Here is a 27,500-nt window from a genome sequence, read left to right on the forward strand (position 1 = left end):
ATATTAAAAAAACAATACAAAAGTGTAATGCTTTCCCCATCCACAGCAACAGGATGTTTTCCAGTTTTGCAGGAAAAGAGAAAAGTGATCACACGTGCACAGTGAAGATACATAACACGGCTAAAACTCAGGCTGCTGGTAATTTTCTATTGTCAGTCGTATTGTCGATAATGACCCAACAATTGAAGCTTATTTGCACTCATACGTTGCTCTGGTTAAATGTCAGGCATCAAGTAAACGTCTCACAGTTCAATATATAATGTCGGCTAATAATAGGTGCAGGATGTGAGGCCCGGTCTCCAGATAGCTGCACGTGAAAAGCAGAGCGCGCTCGCCTCGTTCCTGCGGCGGTGGATCTGCACCGGCTGGCTCTCGGCGATTTTGCTTTCGCGGCGCTCTCGACGGGTGCGGCGCGGAGGACGAGCCGCCGCCGCCCGCGGGAAGCGAATCCGCTCGGCAGCTTCGAGACGACGACGATCAGATGTGAGGCGCCGAGAGTTAATACGGAAAAAAATAAAATAAAATAAAATAAAATAAAATAAAGAAGAAGGAGATGCTGCTGGATTGAGCCTGCAGTGCTGTTTGCCTTTCACCAGCCTGCAGAGACTCAGCCTGCACACACACACACACACACACACACACACACGCACTGTCAGACAATGAAATATTAACCGCTGGTTTTGTTTATTTTCACAAAGAAAATATCCTAATGAGTCAACAAGGGAGTGAGAGGAATATGTGCATATGTGTGTGTGTGTGTGTGTGTGTGCGTGTGTGTGTGTGATCTTTTGACACCCTCAAGCGTGCAAACATAAGCCTATATACTGAGATGAGCTCCGTCTCGGTGATGTGTGTATTTCCTCCTCGCTCTCTCAAATGAAAGGACAGCGTGTGACTGTGCCGCAGCGTCGGAGCATCAGGATCTGGTTTCATCTCGGCTCCAGGAATAACAGCTTCCTCCGGCTCCCCGTCGCCGTGTGAACCTCAGCGCCGAGCAGGAGGAACGGCCCCTGGGATCTCAGATTATCTGGCGCTTGTTCCTTTATCCCCCCCCCCCCCCCCCCCCCCCCAAAAAAAAAAAAAATTCTGTGTAAGACAAAACACAAAAATAGAATTACAAGCTGTTATCAGTGATGCTGCACTGAGAGCCGTGTCCACCTGCATGTGTGCAACTTAAGGTCACAGTGAAGCAGCATTTTGAGGGCACTTTACTTCCTCTGTGTGACGCGTTACCTGCTGAAACAGGAAGCTGGGGCGGGGCTTAACACAGGCAGGTAGTAAATAGTAACCTGTTTTGAATTTATAGTTAAATAACTGAATATTCAGGAGTGGAACGTTTGCAGTGAATTTAAGGAGAGGAGTATTAGAAACATGGAGATTTACTTTGCGTTTCTGGTGTTTTGGTGTTAAATGCATGTGTGTATTTTTGTTCTTAGGCAACTAAACAGCCCCAAAATGGACACAGTTATTAATAGGACATAACATTTCATCGGTCTGAAAGAGAGATGCTTACCAGCTGCCGGGTTTCAGCGTCAGCCCCTGAGAAGTGAAAGGCCGAGCGAAGGGCCTCGGTGTGTTTCAGGGAGGATTTTTCCTCGGGTGTCAGATGTGACGTGGCTGTTGCTGATGTCAGTGTCTGTCTGCACGTCTGCAGGCCAAACCGCAGCTCGGTGCTGCTGATTTTATCTGTGGGCCGATGCCACCGTCTCATGTCAGCCATGATGCATTCACGTCACTGCAGATTCCTACAGAAGGCCTCATGCTGCTCAAATGGAATTAGAGGAAATCAGCAACGGTTATTGATTATTAGATTACACAAGATCAAATTTTAAAAAAGAAAAAAAAATGGGTAAAAGTAGATTTAGATCAAGCAAAACATGCAGCAACACTTAAATGTGTTGCAGGAGTGTGAAGCTCTAAAATGAGGAGTGACACCAGATTTAGCTCCAGTGTGAACGGAGCTGTAGCTGCATTCCAGAGATGGGATCAAGTCACCCATGTGCAAGTCTCAAGTAAGTCTCAAGTCTTAACCTTCAAGTCTCAAGTAAGTCCCAAGTAATTTTTTCTTGGGCAAGTCAAGTCAAGTCAAGTCCTGTAATAGATCAAGTCAAGTCCAAGTCAAGTCACATTATTACAATCTTACCTGCAGAATCTGGTCTTAATAAAGAGAGAATATAAGATATTAGTAACTGATTGACAGGGTCGTTATCCAATCATTACAACACCATTCCCAGCGTGCACTCGTATACCGGGTAATATTCCAGGCTAGAGATATTTATTTTATATTTTATATTCAAACTGAAAACATGAAATGAACAACAATCAAGTCATTCAAGTCATCGTGTCTCAAGTCGAGTCAAGTCCCGAGTCTTAAACTTCCAAGTCCAAGTCAAGTCTCAAGTTTTTTTATTTTTTGTCAAGTCAAGTCACAAGTCATTAAAACAGTGACTCGAGTCGACTTGAGTCCAAGTTGCAATGACTCAAGTCCCCATCTCTGCTGCATTCCCTCTGTGCTCCCAGAAGACTTTGGTGTCGACCGGGCGAGTTTTTAAAGTCGACCCCGTTCCACTCCCGCTCTCTCACGGGCGGCCACAACGCAATAAAGTCACACTGATGCTAACCACCAGCTCTCTGTCTGTCTGTCTGTCTGCAGGCTAAGGACAGCGACGACGATGAGGAGGTGGTGCAGGTGGACAGGGACCACTTCATGGACGAGTTCTTCGAACAGGTGAGGCGCGCACACACACACACACACACACACACACACACACACACACACACACACACACACACACACACAGACGGATATGGAAATCTGACGCCCGTGTCCCAGAGAAATGCTGTGCACGGGACATCCATAGCCAGACGGTGTACAACCCAACCGTGTGTGTAGTCAGTGTCTGCTGAACATGCAGTACATGTGTAACTTAGACATGTGCATATTTGAAAACAATGGGAAGAGACACATGTACTTGCAGTATATATTAGATTTGTCCATATATGAAAATGTGCCAGTTTCTAATAAATTTCATATATTGGTTTTTATTATGGTCCTGTATGCCAAAGCCAAACATGGAAATCCCCCACGTGTGTGTACTGTAAGCCTTTTCAGTTGCAAATGAAGCTTTTAGGCCGATGTTGTTGATAAAAAAAATTATCACTCACTCGGTCAAATTCATGACACAGCTGCCTTCAGTTCATGCAAGTAAACTGTTACAGAAAACATTTCAAATACAATCAATACAACATGCAACATCTGATGAGCCCAATGTGAGTGATAGACAGAGTATACTTATGTGGATTAGTCTGTTCTGCTTATTTTTTCATCTATTTCAGATTCAAATGACTTCAGATCACATATAGGAGTCCTTGTAGCTACAAGTCAGTGTGGTGCGGAAAAACCCAGTATAAACCACTGGAACTCCACCATTTGAACTGTGACGAGACACAGATTCAGCTAGATAAACAAACAAAATAAAACAAAATAATTTTTAAAATAAATTATTTTTTTCAAACGTAATCTGTTGATTTGATGTAAATTTGGTGTGATATAAGGGATACAAGGTGCCATAGCAGCACAGAGAAAAACACATCATTAAAAAGTGAAGACATAAAAATAAACCAGCAGGTTAGTGTCAGTTTTATTTAGTTATTTAATTTTATTTAGTTAGTGTATATAGAAACCCCTTAAAACCCAGGACCTTTTTTTTGAGGTTTTATTTTATTGATTTAATTTAAAAAAAAAAAAAAAAATTATTATTTTATTTTTATTTTTCACATTTTAGAATTAAATTTGTGGTAATTGTCTTATCTTTATCTAATGTAGTTTGAAGAATTCTGTGTATTTACAATATTAATAAACAGTGTTCTTTTAATTTTCCAGTAATATTTATTGGTCATTTTCTTTTTTGTTCTTCTTTTTTTTATACTTCATTTATGGCTGCCCAAGTTTTTGAAATAAATCAAATCAAGGTTTAAAAAGCTCGTGAAAAGCATCCGAATGCAGCCTAAAATAATAATAATAATAATAATAATAAAAAGATGCAACAAGGATGAACAATACAAAAGGAGTTAACTATTGAGTGAGTGGACTAACAGCAGCAATTTACAGGTGGAGTGAAATGCAAGAGACACAACCACACACACACACACACACACACTCACTCACTCACTCTGCCGTGTCCTCCAGCTGATGAAAGTGAAAAGACACCGATTGTGATTTACTGTAGAAATACAGCAGTGAGCCAGCTCCTCTATCACCGGCGTAACTTTTACTGCAGCGCTTCGCTCGTCTCCTCTCCGTAAATCATCTTTTCCTCGTCCGTCCAAATCCAACAGGTGGGGAGTTAGTTTTTTTTTTTTTTTTTTTTTTTTTTTTTTTGTGGGCTTGACAGAGAATTTTGAAAACCAGAAATCTGTGCAGCTTGTGAAGGAATCGCTGAGTCACTGTATTGATCAGCAGCCTCCACATGTACACACAGTGTCCACTTTCACAGGTGCAGCTGTACAGACTGATGCAGCAAGTTTATCATGTTCAGTTTGTGTTGACATTATGGAGAATGTGTCAGTTTATTTTATTTTATTTTATTTATTTATTTTGAACATGTAGTATAAAGGACAACAGACAATGCAACAACAGAGCAACAGAAGAAAAGTACCTACCTGGCCAGCACATCTTCAGAAGGGAGTAGGAAGAAATTAAAAACTTATAGGATCCTACCCCTTGAGTTCCTATATATTACATATTGTATTATACTGAAGTAATTATCATCAATATTATATTATTAATCTATGAAAATATAGAAAATATAGAAGTTTAATTCTGTGTATATTACTGAGGTTGTAGTTTGCAGAGGTCTGCTACTGGACTACATTATATTGAGGTGTTTCTGATTTTTTGTCCTTCCTATTCATACACAATGAGGGGGGACAGAATAGTGGAAACACCTCCCAATAAAGTGCAGTCCAGTCCAACAGCAGCACTAACTATGAGCTCAATGCCAAACACAGAAGTGAGTGAACACCTCTGTTACCGTGACAACAAGACAAGCTGAGCATTAATAGGCAGCAGGAGAGGAAACTTTGGACCTGATAAAGTGGACACTGAGTGTGTATCATATGTTATTATTATATTATGTTGTGACTCTGCTGGGGAGCAACAGTTTCACTTGTTCCACTTTTCAAAAAGATTTTTACATTTCACAAAGTGACCGTCGTCTCCGTTCTGATGCACGTCTCCATCGTCGCATCAGCATCGGCTCAGCGCCCGAATAATGTGTGCGTGTCAACACAGCGGGGCGTCCCACCAGGTGCGAAGTGTGAGGGATTATTAGATTATAATCTGTGTCAGTCTGTGTGAGATCTGCAGGCGGAATCTCACCTCGAATCACATCAGACCGAAAATAAGGCACAACGGCAGGCAGATGCTGTGTGTGTGTGTGTGTGTGTGTGTGTGTGTGTGTGCACGTGCTAATCCACTAACTTCTCCTCCCTCCTTCGTTTTCTTCATCCCTCTCCTTCTCTCCCTCCTCACTAATTTTCTGAAGTTTCTCTCCAACAATCACATTTGAAATAATAAAAAAAAAAAAAGCTTCTAATCAGATTATAATCTGCCTGTAATAAATCTCAGTACCCTTCAGATGAAGTGTTTTGCCTCACTGATTGATTAATTATGAAGCACTTGGCTGCTCAGAAAGCGGCTTCACAGGCTCATTGTGGCTGTTTCTTATTGTAATTGGATCATTACATGCAATAAGACACATAATCTGCACAGCCGCCGACGTTCTGTTTAATTAAATGTAATTTTCTGATGTTTGGCTGATTAATACGTTATGAGAAACATCGATCGGAGCTTCTAATGAGCTGTAATCTGCTTACGCCGTGGAGCGCTGCTATTGATTATTGATTGACGGGCGGCCGGGCAGCGGAGCAGGTGGACGGAGAGCCGCACTGACAGGTAGACGGTTACATAACCGCACGGGCTGATGGGAAAAAAACACATTCGGACAGACAGCCAGGACAAACCCACGGGAGCTTATCTGCTTTCTCTCTTCACAGGAAGGAAAAGAAATCTTGTTTCAGAGCTGATTTAAAAACCACAGCAGGTGAATTCAGCGAAACACGGAGAATAAAACGAGAAATAAAAATGAAAGTGAAGTTACACGAGGGCCGAGAAGAAAAAAATCCCCGCGTTGCAAAAAACGACAGATCAGGGTGTCAGTCACTTAGCAGAAGTCTAGAGTCATGAGAAACGGTGTGTGTGTGTGTGTGTGTGTGTGTGTGTGTGTGTGTGTGTGTGCAGCCCAGTCGGTGGTCCTGACAGTCGATTTGTGATGGCTGAGGAGGATAATCCACCTTCCACTGTGGGCTGTGAGGTCACTGCTCTCCCACGCCACACACCCACCCACACACACCTACACATACACACACACACACCCACACACCCACACCCACACACACACCCACTTGGCGCAGGTCCCGTGTTAATCTCCACCTGAGGGCAGAGGCTCCAAAACTGATCCATTATCTGCATCACAAAGTACAAACACCTGCCGTGGTAACACACACACACACACACACACACACACACACAACACTACTGCAGCACTACTACTTCAATCAAAACTTTATTTATAATCAGACAATCGAATGCTACGACAACTATGGCAACAAGACTCCCACTTTTACCACCACTACTGCCACCAGTATTACAGTAAAACTACAGAATGTTAGTATTTTTCTCAGTATCATTCACCTTTAGAGTCAATAGTACTTCTGTGACTGCTGGAGGCCAAATACAGACCCTGCATCTGATTACTGGACAGTCACTCGCTCAACTTCCAGACGTTTTTTTGTAACTTTAAAGTTCAACTACACCTGTGTGAGACGATAAACACAAAGTTTTATTAAGATATTCTGATATTTGTGCATATTACAGTCGTCCCTCGCTATAACGCGGTTCACCTTTCGCGGCCTCGCAGTTTCGCGGATTTTTTTTTGTGCAATTGCATGCTTTTTTTAAAAATTTTTTTTTTTCAACAGCACATTGTGTTCTGCGTCCTGATTGGCTAAGGGACTGTAGACCATCGTCAATCAGTCTCCTCCGTGCCGTGTCTCCTGTACAGTACAGAATGCTTTCATTCTATAATACTGGACTTCTTTTTCTACGAAGGTTTGAACTTTGAGAGTTTAAACAAGAGAGAAAAGTGAGAGAATGTTAATGCCTGTCTGAGAAAAGTGTATAAAGTGTGTAGTGAGGGGTTTTACAGCCTTAAAACATCTAGAATAATTGTAAAAAATAAAGCTGACTACTTCGCGGATTTTGCCTATTGCTGGTTATTTTTAGAACGTAACCCCCGCGATAAACGAGGGACCGCTGTACACGGTTATCGTATCAGCTGAGGTGGGAAGACGCCGTCAGCCTGTAAAGATCTGACTCGACGGTTCGATGCTGAGCTCGCTCTGTCGTCTGTCCTCCGTCAGTCTGTGACGCTGCAAACCGCCCAGAGAGAAGCTGCGGCTCTGTGGAGGCACACAAAGGGTTAATGTCAGCGACCCAACGCCAAACCCAAAACAACAACAACAACAACAACAACAACAACAACAACAACAACAACAACAACGTCCAGAACCGGCGACACGACAGCCGTGTTATCTCGAGCTTCACAGTCCAGTGTCGGATACAACACTGATCTAGTAAAACTAACATTTTAAAGTACTAAATGGTGGCAAATCTTGTTTTTCTTCAAACAGGGTAAAAAATCTGCCAGCGGGATTAGATAATCCCACTTGTTTCCAACGCTAATCATCTTGTTTCCAGAAGTTTCTTGAATCAAGCCTCATTGTCTTGATCCCAGTGGCTGATCTGCCTCATTCTGCCTCGATTCAACACATTTATACTTGAAGTTCCCTGAAACAAGTGAAACTGCACTGGAAACAAGTGGGATTATCTCATCCCACTGGAGTTTTTTTTTTTTTTTTAAGAAAAACACTGAATATGAGACTAAATGTTTTTTTTTTTTGTTTGTTTTTTTTGTCTTGATTTGTGAATACGAACAGTGATAAGGATCCTTTATTGACACCTTCCTCTCAGAGAGGTCAAACGTCAGGCAGCTGGTAGGCACTAGATTGAGTTTAGTCAGAAAACAAAACCAGCTCAGATTAGCTGCTCTGATTACACAAAAAAAAAAAAAAAAAAAAAAACAGAGTGGCTCCATTAGAGTTTGGACTCTGTGGACCCTGCAGATGTTTTTTTTTTTTTTTTTTTTTTTTTTTTTCTCCAGGAACGTGGCCACAGTTTCTGCTCGGTAACTGTGAGCGCCGCCAAGACGTGAAGCTCATTTGGACGCGATTTTCGCAAAACAAAAAGCCGCGTGTCGGCGGAGAGGCTGCAGGTTCAGGCCTCACAAACCGGATCCGAGGCGTTCGCTGGTTTATTCTCACAGAAACTGACTGAGCTGTGAATTCTGCTCAGTTTAACACCTTCACACACACCCTCATTATCATATAACACACTTTTCCTTTCCTGTCCTCCACCGCTGTAATGAACCAGCTTCCCTGCATCAATAAAGCCCATCTTATCTAAAATGATCTGATGTATGAAGTGGCTGATATGACTGTGTTATTATGTAATCTTGTTCTTTCCCTGGATTAGTGAAGGTTAAAAAGGCCCATTGTTTTAATTTATTGTATTTTTTTTTTTTTTTTTTTTTTTTAGATTATTCGGTTGAGGAGGTTTGGGGTAATAATATGGAGATTAATATGGTGTTATTGCTCTTCAATGATGTAATTTTAATGCTAATATCTAAATGTTTTCTGTTGTTAGGTGGAGGAGATGTGGGGCTGTGCATCGAGGCGTGTTGCTGCTGTTTTGTTGTTATTTTTTTGTTTATTGTTGTGATATTTGAACGTATTTTTAATGTTTTTCACATTCAGGTCGAGGAGATCAGAGGCTGTATAGAAAAGCTGTCGGAGGATGTGGAGCAGGTCAAGAAGCAGCACAGCGCCATCCTGGCCGCACCCAACCCTGACGAAAGTAAGGCCCTGCCCTGTGTACGCACACACACACACACACACACACACACACACACACACAGAAAAGAGCGCCACCTGCTGAAACTCTGGGAAGTGCAGTGCAGGAACCCGACAGCGACGCTCAGCAAAGATAGAAACTAAATGAACATGAAATAAAAAAAAAAAAAATCATTTTGCAGACACACACTGCCCACAGTGAGAGTGCGGGGCTTTGTCTCTGCGTTTGTGAAGAAACAAACAACAGACAGTGACAGCAGACTGCATCTTCCACCTGACTGAACCCACCCCCGGCGGCCATATTGGAGGACCTCAGCCGTTTGGGGCTCTGATCTGACAGCCTCAGCGAGCAGAGCTGGACAACATCTGTGTGATTTCTGACTGGGAAGCTATCATTTCATCATGATTCATAACTCATCTGACTCCTTTTGTGATTAGATGATACAATAACAACATCAGTTTGTTAATTAGCCTCTCTGATTCACAAATCCACACATCTCCAAGCTTTTTCCTGCTCTGGACCCCCAGGCTGACTTTTTGACTTCATGGATTCTGCTATGAAAAGACATCATGTTTGTGCATTACATTGCTGAACTAGTATTATTAATTTATTAGTATTAACGAGCATTCAATTATTTAAATCTCATCTTTCAACGCCGGCAAAGAGATGCAAAGTGGTGCGATTCAAATATAATGTTAAAGCAGTATGGATGTTTATATCATATGGGTGTATATAGGCTGCCTGTAGAACACAGATGTCACATTTCTTGCCTCTTTCTTCCTCCTGCGTTCACAAAACAACTCTAAAAAACATATTTATAGCGAAAATATGGACAAACAGAACTCACATGGTGTTTTTTTTTTCCATCACATGGTGTCGGCTCTACTTTCCTCAAATCTACTCGCTTTTTTACTTATTTTTTACTCGCTTATTCTGTTTTCCACGGCTCACAGTGTTCCCTCTCAGCGAAGCCCCGTCGACGTCTTGACTCGTTTTAACTTTCTTCTCCAGCAGAGCCTCACACGAGCGTCTTATTATTATTTTTTTTTTTTTTTAAATCAATCAATCAATCATCATACTTTATTTGTCCCACAGGGGGAAATTTGTTAATCAACAAGACCATTTTTTTTCACATGGAATGATTATCAACTGTGACAAATTTCTCAAGTGTCACATTTTGTATTTGCTGGTTGTAAGTAGAGACCGGCGGGGCTTCGCTCTTCGAATTTTCTCTGACCAATCAGCAGTCTAAAACATTTTTCACGTCACTTTTTATTATGTTTCAGCTTTTTGTCCGATCCCAATCTGAACCCAAACCCGAACTGAGTCCGAGATGTTGCTTGTCTTCCTTTGCCAGGTTACATTTAGAGCCTGAAATAGAAAAATAATAAGTGTTGCCTTCAGTGTTGTCACGTAAACTCCAGCACTGTGCAGTAAGTTTCCCAGAACAGGCAGTAGGTCCATCATTTTTCACTAAAATAACGCCGATACCATGTAATGGAAAAGAGTGTCACATAAGGAAACCATGTTCTAATAGGTTCTGACCGCTGACTGCTTTGCATAATCTGTAATCTGACTGTTAATCTAACTGTTAGGATAGTTTAACTGTTCTGGATCAGTTCCATCAACAGTGTTCAGCAGTCAGCCTTCAGAGCCTGTCAGATCCGTGGGTTGTGCTCAGTAGCTGCAACTTACCAGCGCTTGCTTTGTTAAATTAACATGCTGGGCGGCGAGTTCGGCAGCAAAGCCAAAAAGCAGCTCAGCGCTCTCAGGTTAACTGAGGCGACTCCTCTCAAAAACTGAGCTGAACTTCTCAAACTGGCTGGGATTTGGAGTAGAGACTCAGAGCCCGAAGAGCTGCAGGGATAAAGACAGTTAACTGTGTCACAGTAACCTAAATTTAGACACAAATCTACTTCATCAGACTATCCACTTTTACTTACAGCGTGTGCGTGTGTGTGTGTGTGTGTGTGTGCGCGAGGCGTTCAAGGTTACAGCTGTATCAGGGGGTGCAGCGAGCGATCATCAGCACATTGCATTAGACAGCTGAAGACATACAGCACACAGCAGACGACACACATCACTCTGCAAACACACATACGAAGCATTCAATATTTTCTGTAAACAGATACATCAGTAACGCGACCCTGAACCTCTCGGCAGCAATCGGAGTGAAATCCAATCCTGTTAGCGCTCGGCGATGACAACAGCGACTCGCTCTCAGCCCCTGATGAGCTGCTTGGCAAACTTCCACCAAACTGCTGCATCAGTCAGTTCGGGCCGAGTGGATCTGACAGATTCTCTCGTAAAAAAAAAAAAAAAAAATGTCGGTGAGGCGCAGGGAGAGGAGAGACTTGCATGTTCCACTCAGTTCGCCATGACCCGGACACACAGTGACTCAGCAATAATGAGTCAACGCTAACGCTAAAGCCTAAAGCTCAGTCTGTGCTGTCATAAATGCTAATAGTGCACTGTAAAAACTGTGGGTTCAGAGAGCGGCTCCTCCTAAGATCCAGAATGAGCCAATCAGAACATGGGAGGTGCTCATTACACAAATATTTTCCTTAAATGGTTCCCTGAAGGAGCCCTGCATGTTAAAGGCTCTTAGACTTTCATCATCTGGGTTCATGGGCCCTTAAAGTAGACTGTCCCCTGAAAACGTCCTCATTTTCAGGGGACAGTCCCCAGATTTGATTCTTTGTCCTCAGCTAGACTTACCCCCGAAAGTGTCCCTGGATCCCCCTTCTCCAGACAGAAGACGGGGACGTGCTTGTGTGATAGGAAGAGAAAAGGTTTCCTGTTTGTTTGTAACTGGCCACTGGATTGACATCAGACACTTCACTTCTTTCAAAAACATATTATAAAAAATAAATATATTATTAGCAAATGAGCAAAAAAAAATTACCACAACATTTCGAAAAAAAAAAATAGGGGGAACAATTACATTAAAATTAAAAATACCTGACATTTTGCTGAAAATATTTTATATATTTTAGATTTTATTGTTAATATTTAAAAAAAAAAAAAAAAATCTTATGAAACAAACCAGAAATTGATCAGAAATGAGTAAAAAAAAAAAAAAGGCAAGAAATCACCTGAAAATTAGCAAAACATATTTTAAAAAATTTACAACAAAAGTAAATAGTAAGAAAATTATATATTAAATTGTCAGATTAGTGATCTTTGATGTCAGATTTCTTGTGTTTAAATGTGTACGAGTTGCATCTGAGCTGCTTTTAATTGCCTTTCACAAGCCTTTAAGAGGGCATATCATTTCTCTCAGATTCTGGAATATGCCTGCTGTGTTTTGTATTTGCCTGCAAATCTCAAACGCTCCCAAAAATCTGGTCACCGCATCTTAAAGGAGTTCCTCAAGGCACGTTGTTGGTTCCCCTCATGGTTGCAGTCTGAGGAGCTCCTTCGGGTTTCTCGAGGACAGTTAGGGCATGTAAGCTGATGTTACGTGTACGTTAGCTTGTTAAAAAGCTATTGCTAGCAGTCAGAAAGATTACCAGTAGCGTCTTACGATTGCGAGCTGAATGCATGGCCGTTACTGTGATGGACAGTCAAACGAGCGAGAAGAAAAATCTCAGGCACCATATTGGCATGCATCCACCCTGTTGAAGTGTCCTTGAGCAAGATGCTAAAGGTCCACAAAAAAAAATAAAAATAAAAGAAAGAGTGGAATCTGATCAATACAGAATTTACAGTACAATATACAATACAATGCAGAATTAAATAATTAAACAGACTCTACACTGCAAGAAATCTCCATCTTAACAAGTCATTTAGTCTCATCTTCTGTGTTAAAATCTTGTTTCTCATCAAACAAGGTAAAAAAAAAAAAAAAAATATATATATATATATATATATATATATATATATATATATGGCAAGTGACTATTTTTGGTAATTTCAGAAATTTTACACATCAGGCCCATCCTCTGTTTCAGTTAGTTCAATAATCATTTGGTCTTCACCCAGCCAATCAGCAAACATCGCTCTACATCCCAGGTCACATGATTGTGGCATTTGACCAATCTCAGTGGCTTTGATTTTCTACTACAAAATGAAAATTTTAGAAAAATTTTATAGAAGTAATAAAGTCCTGTCATGCTCTCTAATAACAGTCTAGGATTGTTTTTTGAATTTCAAAGTATTTCAATGAGTGCCCTATAAAGGGTTAAATCGAGAGTCATTTTCTTGATCCTAGTGGCTGATCTGCCTCATTCGGCCTGGTTTGGACAGGCCGAATGAGGCAAGAAAAAATTCTTGAAAAATTGAAAATTCATGGCATCCTACTGGGAGATTTTTTTTTACCTTGTTTGAAGAGAAAAAAAAAATTAACAGTAAAGACAAGACTGAATACTTATTGCTTATACTTAAAACTTATTAAGATGTAGATTTTTGGCCATTCAGGAGAGCTGACCTCTGACCTCCTGATAGAGGGGGGGCAAGCACCAGTCTAGTTTGAAGGTGATCAGCCAGTTAGTATCACATTTAAGGTTAAAAGAGGTAATATCTCAAGTCTGAATGTTTACAGTATTCCTGCTTTTAGTCTTTGAGTGATTTCTGGACCTGCTGTGCTCCTCCGGCCGCTGCAGCCGAGTGGAGCGAAGGCCGAACGTGCACACTGAGACAAAACCGGGGTCTGGTTACCTTTAAGACGAGAGCTGAGCCTTTTCCTCAGAGTCTTGTGCAGCTAAATGCCAGCTCTGACCTCACCGTCACACCACCGAGTGTCTAGTCACTGCGTTTCATAACCATGAGCCTGATCCTCGGAGACAAACTGTCACACAGAGCGACTGCTGGCGCCGCTTCACGCCTAAATCTGGAGTTTAAGACTTCACCTACAGTAGATACAAGAGTTTATATTTACACTCTGCAGTGCAGGAGAGCAGGGAGTGGATGTGTTGGAGTCACTGCGCCCTGATAAGAGAATAAAACAGCATTTTTAATATTAATCAGCCCTGCAGGGAATCTGTCATGCGTACATGCGTACAGCGCTGCAGAGTGCAGATGTTGGCCTCTGATCAGAGAGGAGATATGCTGACCACAGCTACATGGCAAACCTGCCGTCAAACTGTATTTTCTTTGCATGTTTTATTAACTGTATTCGTTTAATTATTCAGTGTGATTTTGTAAATGAGTTCTTCGTTTACAGGCAGGAATGTTTCCCAGAGATTCAGCCGCCGCCGAACAGGTGTGGCAGGTCACTCGGGCTTTTAAACAGCGAAAACACTGAAATAATTTCATCAGTCTGCTTACAGTGGAGTGCTTCAGCGTCTCATGATGGTCTAACTGCTGCTGCAGAGGCTTTTACACTGAATACACTCCTGCTGTGTCGGTGTGAAAGTGGGAAAATGTGAAGATATTGAATATTAACACACAATATCAGCTCGTGGCAGCTTCAGTACAAAAACATCAACATTGTTTTCAGCCTTTAAACACTTCCACTGAGACGATAATGTGATAATCCCACTTGTTTCCACAGCGCTGATCAGTTTGCTTCCTTCTGATCTGCCTTTTCTTACCTTGTTTCCAGAAAAAATCCTGAAACAAGTGAAACTGCACTGGAACCAAAAAGGGTTATCTCATCCAGTGGTCGATTTTTTTTTTTTTTTTTTTTTTTTTTTTTATTAATATTATTATCATCCTGTTTGAGGCTACACAGTCCTCAAACAGGTGAACACATACAACCACAGATTTTTTTTTTTTTTTTTTTAAATAAACTATTAAAATGAATACTTAGGAAGGGCAGTGCACCTTTGTGTTTTTTTTTTTTTTTTTTTCATGCTCATTTCCAACTTGAATCCACAGTAACAATCCTATCACTGTTAAAATGATGTCAGTTCAGCACCCAGTTACTGTGGATCCCACACCGTTTCCTATTCCAAGCTGTTTGTCACCAGCTGCATGAGCATGAGGCAAAAAACAGAAAAAACAGCCTGAACTGCCCTAAAAACCTCCAGCCTGCTGCTCACCGCCCAGCATGAATGACACGTTAACATGGACCTTTATATATTGCAATATTACAAAAGTGTCTCCAGTATGTAGAAGTAAGAAATATTCCTGCACAGACTTATCCTGCACATTCAGTTTCTGCACAGATTTATCCAGGAAACACAGTGAATGTTAATATGCAAAAAGAAAAAATAGAAGAAAATCCTGTTTGTCTGTTTGGACGAGAAATCGACGGTGCAGTTTGTCAGTGAGTCGGCGGCGGCGGCGGCGGGCCGACCTCCGTCACACTCCAGCTGGAGGCTGCAGGCAGGCGCTCGGCGTCTGATAAGACGAGCTGAGAAAACACACACACACACACACACACCGACTTCAGTTCAGCAGCGGGACGACTGCTGACGCTCAGCCTCTGACACGTCTAATCCTAAAGTGAAATATTTAGACAGCTTCCCTCACCCTGAACCTGCAGCTCTCTACCCCCCTCACATGACGCCGTGTGTGTGTGTGTGTGTGTGTGTGTGTGTGTGTGTGTGTGTGTGCCAGCTTTGCATGCTGCTGCGTCATGACTTTGATTTGTCGGTTTCTCTGCATGTCGATGTTTTTTTCTGTCATGTTCTCTTGTTGCATGCCGATCGTTGATTGTTTGTTCTTGTTTTTTTTTTTCTTCTCCTCCTCTCCCCCCCTCTCCTTCCACCATCTTTTCTTTTTTCCCCCTCACCCCTCTCTCTCTCTCTCTTCTCTCTCTTGCCTCCATCTTTCCTTCTGACCTTGCATCCTGCTCTACCTCTTTAGTTTCTTCCCTCTCTCTCTCTCTCTCTCGCTCTCTCTCTCTCTCTCTCTCTCTCCCTCTCTCTCTCTCCTGTGTTGCTCTGCATGCTGAAGCGAAGGCCTTGCCCACAGGAAGCTAAAGTTAAACTGCATGATGGCTGGTTAACCTCAGTGGAGAGAGTTAACCGCTGCACACATGTGAGTGATGTCGGCTGTGTCTTTGTGTGTTAGATGTGTGTTTCTGTGTGTGTGTGTGTGTGTGTGTGTGTGTGTGTACGGAGTCAATATGCTCCGTATGCTAATAAAGAGAGTGAAAGCACGGTGCACACAGGACACGAGATTAGAGATTATTCCTCATGAGCAGCAAAGAGGGGAGGAGGGGGAAAAAATGAGGTGAGATAAACGGGCGAGAGAAGAGAAGAGAAGAGACGAAATCAAGGCGAGTGTGATTCGACGCAGAGAAATCAGCTGAGATGAGATTAAACGAAACGAGATGACAGAGAGACGTGAAACGAGATGAGAGGGAAAAGAGGAGAGAAGAGATCAGAGCTCGCGACGTGAAATGAAATCAAAGTGAGATGACAAGAGATTAAATCTGACTAGATTGCGTGAGGTGAAGGGAAATAGAGGGAGAGGAAGTCAGATTAAATAATCTGACGTGAGGTGAGATGAGACACCAGTCACTGATCCGACAGGAGCGCTCCGCTGTCAAAACACAAAATTTAGTAAAAGAGTGAAAACATCATTTTAACAGCTGGTCCTCGGCTCCTCCTCCTCCTCCTCTGTCGGATTCTAGGTCAGCCTGGTTGCCGTGGCGCTGCCTGGTTGCCGCGGCGCTGCCCGGCAACCAGCATTCCACTGTAGCTGCCTGAATAATGCATCATGGGAAGCGTAGTGAGGGGCGGGGCCACAGCTGTAGTTCCCCGTCCAAAACCACGAGCCAATCAGGAGCTCGACGCAGCCGCACACACACTTCCTGTTTCTGCTGCTCGCTCGCTCTCGCTCTCTCTCTCTCTCTCTCTCTCTCTCTCTCTCTCTCTCTCTCTCTCTCTCTCTCTCAGTTCAGATTGGCTTTATTGGCAAATTGGAAACAGACACAAAAAGTGAACATTGTGGTTATAATTAAATAAACACACAGACATACAGAGAGAATAACTAAATACCAAACTAAACTCTCTCTCTCTCTCTCTCTCTCTCTCTCTCTCTCTCTCTCTCTCTCTCTCTCTCTCTCTCTCTCTCTCTCTTTCTCACTCTCTACTAGGCTCTGTCATAATAACGTGTAGTAGTAAAGGTTGTAGTAGCAGTATTACTGTATCATAAGATTCAATAACCATAAGTAGTAGTACTACTAGTGATAGTAGCAGGAATAGTAGTACTAGTATCTGTAGTATTAGCTCCAGCAGTATATGGTTGTAGTACTACTCTTATGCCAGTACTGCATGGTACTACTGTTCCTGTAGTTTCTGTTTGCAGTAGCAGTACGAGTTAGCAGCACAACTAGTATTGTAGTACACATGTACTCCAAAATATGAATGGATGAAGTATTTTTGTGTCAAATTCAGGTGTGTTCTGTGTACATTTGTGTTGTGTGTATTCAGTGTTGTGTTGTGTTGTTGTTGTTGTTGTTGTTGTTGATGTTGTTGTTGTTGTTGTTGTTGTTGTTGTTGTTGTTGTTGTTGTTGCTGATGTGAACGAGCCGAGCTGACGCTGCTAATCAATAAGAGGAATGAAACACACACTCAGCGCCGGGCTGCTGATACACTGACTGGCACACAGTACAGCTCAGCTACGCATGTGTGCACACACACACACACACACACACACACACACACACACACACACACACACACACACACACACTCCTGTGCAGTCTGCTTTCTCCCATTGAATCACCCCGCATTAAATATCCGTGTGCGTGTGTGTGTGCATGTGTTTGCATGCATGCGTGTGTGTTTCTGTGTGTGTGTGTGTGTTTGCATGCATGCGTGTGTGTTTCTGTGTGTGTGTGTGTGTGTGTGTGTATGTGTGTGTGAGTGTGTGAGTGTGTGTCGACATCAGGTGGAATTATCCAGATTTCCATCGTTCATTAAGAGCCTTGTTAGTGCTAATTGGTTAATGGAGATGTTCCACCAATCAAAGAAGCAGCAGGGCTCGCTGGGATGTGCAGTGTGTGTGTGTGTGTGTGTGTGTGTGTGTGTGTGTCTTATGATGAAACTCAGCAGTGAATCATCTGAATTAAATACTCTTTTTATGAATTATGAAACCCGACACAAATGTCGATTTGACTGCAGCACCTGTCAATCATCCTGATGATGTCATCTGTCCTGCTGTGACATCATCGTGTCTCTTCTCTTCCTGCTGCTGCTGTAGCTGTCTGCCTCCTCTCTGGCCACGCCCCCTGCCAATAAACAGCAAAATTTCAGAGAGTCATTCCTGGAGGGGACATGAAAAAATAACTTTAGGGTTAGGGTTTTTAACACTATAAAACACACTGTTTTACATTTATAATTAGCACCGATTGCATTGTGCTTTCATTGAATATTACTATATTATTGAAAATTATTTATTAGTGTTAACAATGTTTTTTCTGGGGGGGACAACTTTATGGATGGAGGGGTCTTGTCCCCCCTCCTATGTCCCGCCTATGTTTAGACGTGAACACAGAGCGACAGCTTAAAGCAACAAATCCTAAATATTCTGTTATTTTAACTGTTTGCTATTTTAATGTCTAAACTGTTACATGTTGCAGGTTTAACTATAAATTTAGGATGATTTTTTTTTTTTTTTTTTTTTTTTTCACCACAACACGTGCAGCACCTGTTGAAATGACGTCCCGGGCTGACAGTCACTGAGCCTCTGGTCAACCTGTGACAGCAGCTTTTTAATATGAACCATAAAAATAATAAGAAGCAGCTTTGACAGACACAGCAAAAGCAGAAACACCAGAAAGCAGAGCGAGAAGACAGTTAAATCAAGATTTGAGGTTAAAACAGGAAAACAAAAGATGCAAAACACAGTCGAGAGGAAAAGAAGAAACAAAACAAGCAAAACAAAAAATCAAATACGACTTAATCACTACAACTACAAGAATAAAAGCATTAATAAATCAACAAAATAAAATAAAAAGCGTTCCAAAAAGGGGGCGTGGCCGCGTCGCTCGGGTCGTCTCCTCCGTCTGATTTCATTTTTAATTTTGTCCGGCTGCTGGCAGGTTGCGAGTTTGACGCCCCTCTTTCTTTCTTTCTTTCTTTCTTTTTTCTTTCTTGCTCCACGAGGCGAGCAACATGCACTTGAACACATCTGAAGTGTGATGTGTTCACAGCCGGCGTGCCGTGCGAATGAAGATTAAAAGAGATTTGCCAACATCCGCCTACAAAAAAAAAAAAAAAAAAAAAAAAAGAGAATATGATGAATTTTTAATGTGACTCCTGACGGCCCGAGGCGGTTAATGTGGAGGGAAATAAAACAGGACGGCTATTTTTTTATGACGAGGGGAGATAAGAGGCTGGTAATGGAGGGAGCAACCTGAAACTGACCTGAAGACGGAGAGAGAGAGAGAGAGAGAGGAAAGGAAAGGAAAGGAAAGGAAAGGAAAGATGGAGGCATGGAGAGGGATGGAAATATTACAGACGAGGAAGAAGAAAGAGAGGAAGGATGCAGAAAAAGATGGGAGGAGATAGGAAAAAGGCAAAAAACAGAGGGAGGCAGGAGGATGAGTGGAGGGAAATGAGGGTGAGTCAGAGATGGAGAGAGAGAGAGAGAGGGAGAGAGAGAGAGAGAGACACAGAGGGCTGAGTGGGTTTTTCCGGTGGCTGAATGGCACTGCAGCAGTCGTAAATCTGACCCAGCACTGCAGCTGAGCCACACACACACACACACACACACACACACACACACACACATTGCTCTCTCCCTTGCTACAACATGGCTGAGTTGATATTAAAACACAGAGAGGCTCTGAGCTTCACACACATCAAAGACACACCACGCCTCTCTCTCTCTCTCTCTCTTCTCTCTCTCTCCCTCTCTCTCTCTCTCTCTCTCTCTCTCACCTGCCTCTCTCGCCCTGGCATGAAAAAAAATGTGGTTTCTGAGTGACTGAAGGTGAAGCCGTCAGCAGCAGCTCACCTGGTGAAACATCAGACGTTAATCTTCATGTTGACCGCCAACATCTGTCCAGATGTCATCATCGTCCCTCACAGTCTGAGATTTTACTCCGATTATCGCTTTGGTTTGTCTCATCTGTTCGTTTTGCTCCTGGAAACAATAAAATTATTAAAAGCAGAATCGCTACGAATTGAATTGAATTGAATTTTTATTTATTAAGTGTCGTGCACTCAAGGTGCCCAACCTGCATGGGCTTATAAGACACTAAACATGACAAACAGCATTGCATAGTGAGGAACCAGATAAACAAAACAACAACAGATAAACAAAAATAAAGAAAAACATACATACACTTATACCTGCACATATGGACTACATACTGTATATGTTACCAAATTCAAATCAAATGTACAGCACATTTTTTCTCTTTTCCCACGCTTTACAAATAAAGTTAGTTGTATGAAAAACTCCTATTCTGAACCATAATTCACGTTTTTTATAATCATGCTATGACTCTCACTCAGGTCACAGAAAATGTGAGAACAGAACAGAGTTAGGGAAACTCCATCATCTTCCCTGTAGACTCTCAGTTTCCTGATCCTGAAAATGCTCAGAGACAAATGACGATGCGTTCAATTTCAAATTTCACCTCACAGACTAAACATGCTGATTTATAGATTCAGCAGATTAATTCACTGAAATTGACTCATGAAAAACAAAAGGCCTTTTTTAAAATGTGTCCCGTTTAAAGGCCCAGCGGTGTTTACAGTAAAACACTAAACATGATGTGCCCTGAGCTTCATCACTTCTTTTTCTCTCTCTCAATTTTTCAATTCAGTTCAGTTCAATTCAATAAGCTTTATTGGCATGACTGTGTTACAATGATGCCAAAGCATTTTGGACAAACAGGTAACAAAACAGTGATGATATATATAAAATAATACAAATAATTATAATAAGTAATTAATAAGTAAATAAATAAAATAGATTTCATTATGCAATATTGATATTATCTAATATTTTCACAAGCATTTCTATATGTGTGTACTAACTTCATATTTACAGTATATCCTATGCATGTATTTGTGTGTGTGTGTGTGTGTGTGTGTGTGTGTGTGTGTGTGTGTGTGTGTGTGTGTGTGTGTGTGTGTGTAGTTTGGAGAGCTCATTTCTCTCTTTGAAATCTTTGAATTTGTTAAAATAGGTGTTTCTTATTTCTTTGAGTTTTTCACATCTCTCTCTCTCTCTCTCCCTCTCTCTCTCTCTCTCTCTCCCTGCAGAGACCAAGCAGGAGTTGGAGGACCTTACAGCTGACATCAAGAAGACAGCCAATAAAGTTCGCTCAAAATTAAAAGGTAAAGTCTGAAAACACACCAACCAGAGCTGCACCACTAGGTCTACTTTTTTTAAAATATAATAACTTGTCCTCCATATTTGTTTTTTCTGATTTTGCCTGAAAATTAGCGATTTCATCCCGTTTCACTTTTTAAGAAGTCAGGATAACTCGGTGATCAAGGAAACCAAACCTTGTGAAAAAAAAAACAAAAGAGGACTGAGTCTCCCAGCTGGAGGAAATCAGCTTCTGCGCTGCAACAGTCGACCGGATCGCCGCTCTTAAGGAAGCGTCGGAGGTGAACGGTGCTCCGTCACCATGGCGACGGCTCAAACGCTGTTCTCTCAAGCCGCTTTGACAGCAGGAGCTACGAACCGCCTGACGTGTGTGAAGGCAGAACAGCTCTCTCCACGCCGTAAAGAAAATCATGACGTGGCTTCCAACTCCAAGCACAGCGTGTCCATGCAGCGGTGCATTCTGGGCCGTGTCCCTGCAGCTGGATTAACATCCCCGTGGTTTCTCTTAGTTATCTGGCTTCACTTAACCAGACATCCGCAATCCGGATTTTCGGTACCATAAAACTGGTTATCAACTTGCTAACTGAACCCAGAGTTTTCCAATCTAGATCTGTGTGTCTAACCCTAACCCTCACATAAAAAGGGCTGAGTTTGCTGCATGCGACCAATCACAGACATGGAAAAATCCACCCGAGCCGCATACTTTACAACGGAGAAGCAGACAGTAATCTGAAATAAATACGAGGAATATAAATCCATCATCCAGGCAAAAAGCAACACAGCTGCAGCCGCAAGGAATGCTGGGAAAAAATCACAGACTGTTTCAATGTGTAAATTAGTGGGATTATAATATTACTTATAGTAACATTTGTGTGTTCAGTAAATTAATGTGTTTATGGAGTTTGTGGTTATGGCATGTGATGTCAGCCTTATTATTATTTCAGATGCAGCCCAGTGGAGCAAAAAGAACGAGGGAGCAAATAAAAAATAGTATCGTATAAAAACATACTTCAAAGTGCTCAGTACGCTTACTGTATCTTATATTTGTAGCAAATGTACACGTACATGTTGTACAACATGTGAGGCTTTACTTCTTCACTCTGTCTCATCCAATGGGCAGGCCATTTTCCAAGAGAGCTGATTGGTCAGCAGGTGGGGCTTTTCTACCTGCTGAGCTCTTATCCTGAACTTCACCTGCTCCGGAGCAGGTTAGGTGTTCAGTGTATGTTACCATGGCAATGTACCCCGATAAAAAGTAAACCACCTTTATGGTACAGAAAACCCAGCAGGGTTAACCTGAAGTTACGTCGCTAAGCCGAAATCCAGCTGCAGGTCCAGGCCTCTGGTCCGTTGCAGAGGTGGATAAAGAAACACATCCTTTACTCAAGTTACTCAAGTTCAAGTGAAAAAGCTCTGGAATGAACTCAAAGTATGAAATTAAAAGCCTTTTTGTCTGAATCTGTCGGCTGGCTCTCCGCCTCAGTCGCTGGACGCCGTTTCTCCGCGGTCGAGTTTCTCTCTCTCGTCTGTTTCGTCTCTCAGTGTGAAGTCGGTCTCGATGCTGGGAGGGCAAAGTGATCGATAACTCCTCTTAAATGCATTCAAACTAAAGTGACGAGCCTTTTTTTGAAAACGTAAGGAGTTTAAAGTCCAGAAAGAAGACGAAGGCCTCGCTCTTGGATGGCGAGGGAGCGACACCGACACCTGAGGTCTGAGGTTTGAGGTTTGCCGCCGCCGCTGTTTTCTCCCTCGCTGAAACGCTTCCTGCTGACGACATGGACCCGAAGAGGCAAAACAGCATCGGTAACGTTTTTCAGGGAGTGTGTTTCCTTCAGGGACGCCGTCAGACTCCGTTAAACATGAGAATCCGCTCAGTAAACACACAGGTTTGGTCAAATCTGTGCACCTGGTTTCGTTTACGGCGTCCAAACTGTTTATTCTCGCCCAAACGAAGCCGCGACGGGAGGAGACTTTATAATTAAATTATCAAACTTGTCCGACTGTCGGCTCGTCCTCTGTGGACAGTTCTCCTCAGTTCTGTCAATGTTGTTTTTTTTTTTTTTTTCATCTTTGCTCAATGACAAAAAACTGCAAGATCAAATGTGGGTTTGGGCCGGGGGGGGCGGAGCCACGGCGAGCGCAGCGTGACGGCCGAAACCTCGAGACGCCGCGAGCTGGAAAACACACGCCGACCTTCACCGCGGAAAACAGAATATTTTACAGCGGCGCTAGTGATTTGTCAAGCTGTATCTCTGTAATCGCAGGGACAGAGTCACACAGTGGATACTGGTGTCACACACACACACACACACACACACACACACACACACACGCACGTACATAGAAACACACCTATAGATGCATATGCAGATACACACATCACAACGAGCCTAAAGCTATTTGAAGGGGAGGAGTTTCTGTCTAGCTATCTCTCTCTCTCTTTCTTTCTTACACACACACACACACACACACACACACACACACACTCGGTGCAGCAGTGCTGGTTCACGCTGAGAGTTCAAGGACATCACTGCTTTAATGTGAACAGCCAGGGGTTGGCCTATCCAGGAGACACACACACACACACACACACACACACAGGCTCGTGCACACACGCATAAAGGCCACGGGCGCATGCACACACACCACAACCACATATGAGCATAGAGCATACACAACAAGGGTGGACACACACACACACACACACACACACACACACTGACATGCATGTATAGACACACACATAAGCACACACCTACTCGCACAGAAGCCACAAGTGCACACACACACACACACACACACACACACACAGTACATATGCAGTCTGAGAATAGCAGTGATGGTGGAGATAAAGCTATAATTGGAATCCCCACAAGGCCTGTGTGTTATTGTCCTGTGTCTCTGTCAGACACACACACACACACACACACACACACACACACACACACACACACTGCAGTCTACCAAGAACAGCCCCAGTGAGGCTGTCAGTGTCGTACTGTAGATTCGTCACTCTCCGTCCTGCAGGGGCTCATGGGAGCAGACAGGCCCCGCCCACAGCGCCGGCGGCTGCTCGGCGTTCTTAAAAAGTCATTTTCCAAACATCTGAGCGTCTGCACGACACACACACACACACACACACACACACACACACCGACGGCTGCTCCTGCCCGAGCTTCAAGTGACAAACCTCAAGTGACAAAAGTCCTTAAATAAACCCTTAAAACGAGACATGATGCCTTTTTAAAAACCATTAAACAGAACGAACACGTCTAACAAACAACCCTTAATGTGACCTAGAGTCCTTAAACCGACCAATCACAGGCAGGCGTTCGTCTAGTCGACGGTTATTGGCATACCTGTCCCAAACACCTGGGCTAGCCGCGACATTTCTGCATTTATTGCTGTTAAGCTCAATTTCTTATTTCTGTATTTATTGTTGTAACATTTTGCAGAATTAACTCACATTTATACATAATTCACATTCTTTTTTTTTTTATTTCTAATGCACATATTTTTGTACTTCTTATTTCTTTTTCTATTTCTTATCATTTCACTTAGGCTTATATTTTAATTCTTCTTGATTTCTTGACCTGATTTCCCCTCAGGGATCAATACAGTTTGTCTGATTCTGATCCTGATACCTTTATTAGCTTTAGCCACCAAAAGTACTTGGTTAAGGTTTGGAAAAGCTCATCTTTTTATTTTATTTTATTTTATTGTGTTTTTTTATTTAACCTTTATTTAAGCAGGCAGGTTTGGGGTAAAAAGCAGCTGCCAGAATTTAGATTTAGTTTGCCAGAAAAAAACAGAAAAAAAAAACTGTCTCATCAGTTGTAGCCTCATTGCACCGGCTCCCAGTCACATGGAGGACTGGTTTTAAAATGTTCTCGTTTCTAAGGCCCTCACTGGTCCAACATGGTGTCCTCCCGAGACTGAGACCAGATGTTGGACACCATTTCCACCTCTGTACGTCCACTGGTACAGTTCCTATGGGTAGCGTTTCGTGTTAGCTTAGCATAAAGACTTGACGTCTATAGGAGTCGTTAGCCTGGCTCTGTCAAAGTGAAAGAAACCAACCTTAGAGCAGCTCTGAAGCTGTTTTATTTACACAGAGGATCATGTGGACTTTTAGCAAGAATACTTGGGTTTGTGAATGCCAATCAAAGCACCGGACACTTTTTGTCATTTTTCAGATGAAAAATAGAAAAATTAGTTCCCCAGTCTTCCTCCAGTCTCCACTGGATCACAGAGGAGTAAAAGAATTTAATGTGAAGGTTTGGGTGAAGTGCCCCTTTAATACACCTTGAAACAACAGACCAACTCAACACACTCTGACACACCTCGACACACTCTGACACACCTCGACACACCTCAACTTACCTCGACACACTCTGATACACCTCGACACACCTCGACACACTCTGACACACCTCGACACACCTCGACACACTCTGACACACTCTGATACACCTCGACACACCTCGACACACCTCGACACACCTCGACACACTCTGACACACCTCGACACACCTCGACACACTCTGACACACCTCGACACACTCTGACACACCTCGACACACCTCGACACACCTCGACACACTCTGACACACCTCGACACACCTCGACACACCTCGACACACTCTGACACACTCTGATACACTCCAACACACCTCGACACACTCTGACACACCTCGACACACCTCGACACACTCTGACACACCTCGACACACCTCGACACACCTCGACACACCTCGACACACTCTGACACACCTCGACACACTCTGACACACCTCGACACACTCTGACACACCTCGACACACCTCGACACACTCTGACACACCTCGACACACCTCGACACACTCTGACACACCTCGACACACTCTGACACACTCTGACACACCTCGACACACTCTGACACACCTCGACTTACCTCGACACACCTCGACACACTCTGACACACCTCGACACACCTCGACACACTCTGACACACCTCGACACACTCTGACACACCTCGACAAACCTCGACACACTCTGACACACTCTGACACACCTCGACACACTCTGACACACTATGACACACCTCGACACACCTCGACACACTCTGACACACCTCGACTTACCTCGACACACCTCGACACACCTCGACACACTCTGACACACTCTGACACACTCTGATACACCTCGACACACTCTGACACACCTCGACACACTCTGACACACCTCGACACACCTCGACACACTCTGACACACCTCGACACACCTCGACACACTCTGACACACCTCGACACACTCTGACACACTCTGACACACCTCGACACACTCTGACACACCTCGACTTACCTCGACACACCTCGACACACTCTGACACACCTCGACACACCTCGACACACTCTGACACACCTCGACACACTCTGACACACCTCGACAAACCTCGACACACTCTGACACACTCTGACACACCTCGACACACTCTGACACACTATGACACACCTCGACACACCTCGACACACTCTGACACACCTCGACTTACCTCGACACACCTCGACACACCTCGACACACTCTGACACACTCTGACACACTCTGATACACCTCGACACACCTCGACTTACCTCGACTTACCTCGACACACCTCGACACACCTCGACACACTCTGACACACCTCGACACACCTCGACACACTCTGACACACCTCGACACACTCTGACACACCTCGACACACTCTGATACACCTCGACACACCTCGACCCACTCTGACACAACTCGACACACTCTGATACACCTCGACTCACCTCGACACACTCTGACTCACCTCGACACACTCTGACACACCTCAACAAACTCTGACACACCTCAACACACCTCGACACACTCTGATACACCTCGACACACTCTGACACACTCTGATACACTCTGATACACTCCAACACACCTCGACACACCTCGACACACTCTGACACACCTCGACTTACCTGGACTCACCTCGACACACTCTGACTCACCTCGACACACTCTGACACACCTCAACAAACTCTGACACACCTCAACACACCTCGACACACTCTGATACACCTCGACACACTCTGACACACTCTGACACACTCTGATACACTCCAACACACCTCGACACACCTCGACACACTCTGACACACCTCGACTTACCTGGACTCACCTCGACACACTCTGACACACTCTGATACACTCCAACACACCTCGACACACCTCGACACACTCTGACACACCTCGACTTACCTGGACTCACCTCGACACACTCTGACTCAC

The 27,500-nt window shown here is 43.2% G+C and overlaps 1 protein-coding gene across 1 annotated transcript in view; it reads left to right on the forward strand.

Annotated features, from left to right (window-relative positions):
• The window catches only part of stx1b (syntaxin 1B), a 100,124-nt gene that overhangs the window by 52,136 nt on the left and 20,488 nt on the right, over positions 1-27,500 (forward strand). The window contains exons 2-4 of the mRNA XM_030058170.1: positions 2,654-2,728; positions 8,935-9,034; positions 21,148-21,222. Coding sequence (XP_029914030.1) covers positions 2,654-2,728; positions 8,935-9,034; positions 21,148-21,222 — 250 coding nt within the window. The remainder of the gene's footprint in view (positions 1-2,653; positions 2,729-8,934; positions 9,035-21,147; positions 21,223-27,500) is intronic.

This window comes from Myripristis murdjan, chromosome 8 (genome assembly GCF_902150065.1).
Source record: "Myripristis murdjan chromosome 8, fMyrMur1.1, whole genome shotgun sequence".
In the NCBI taxonomy this organism is placed as follows: domain Eukaryota; kingdom Metazoa; phylum Chordata; class Actinopteri; order Holocentriformes; family Holocentridae; genus Myripristis; species Myripristis murdjan.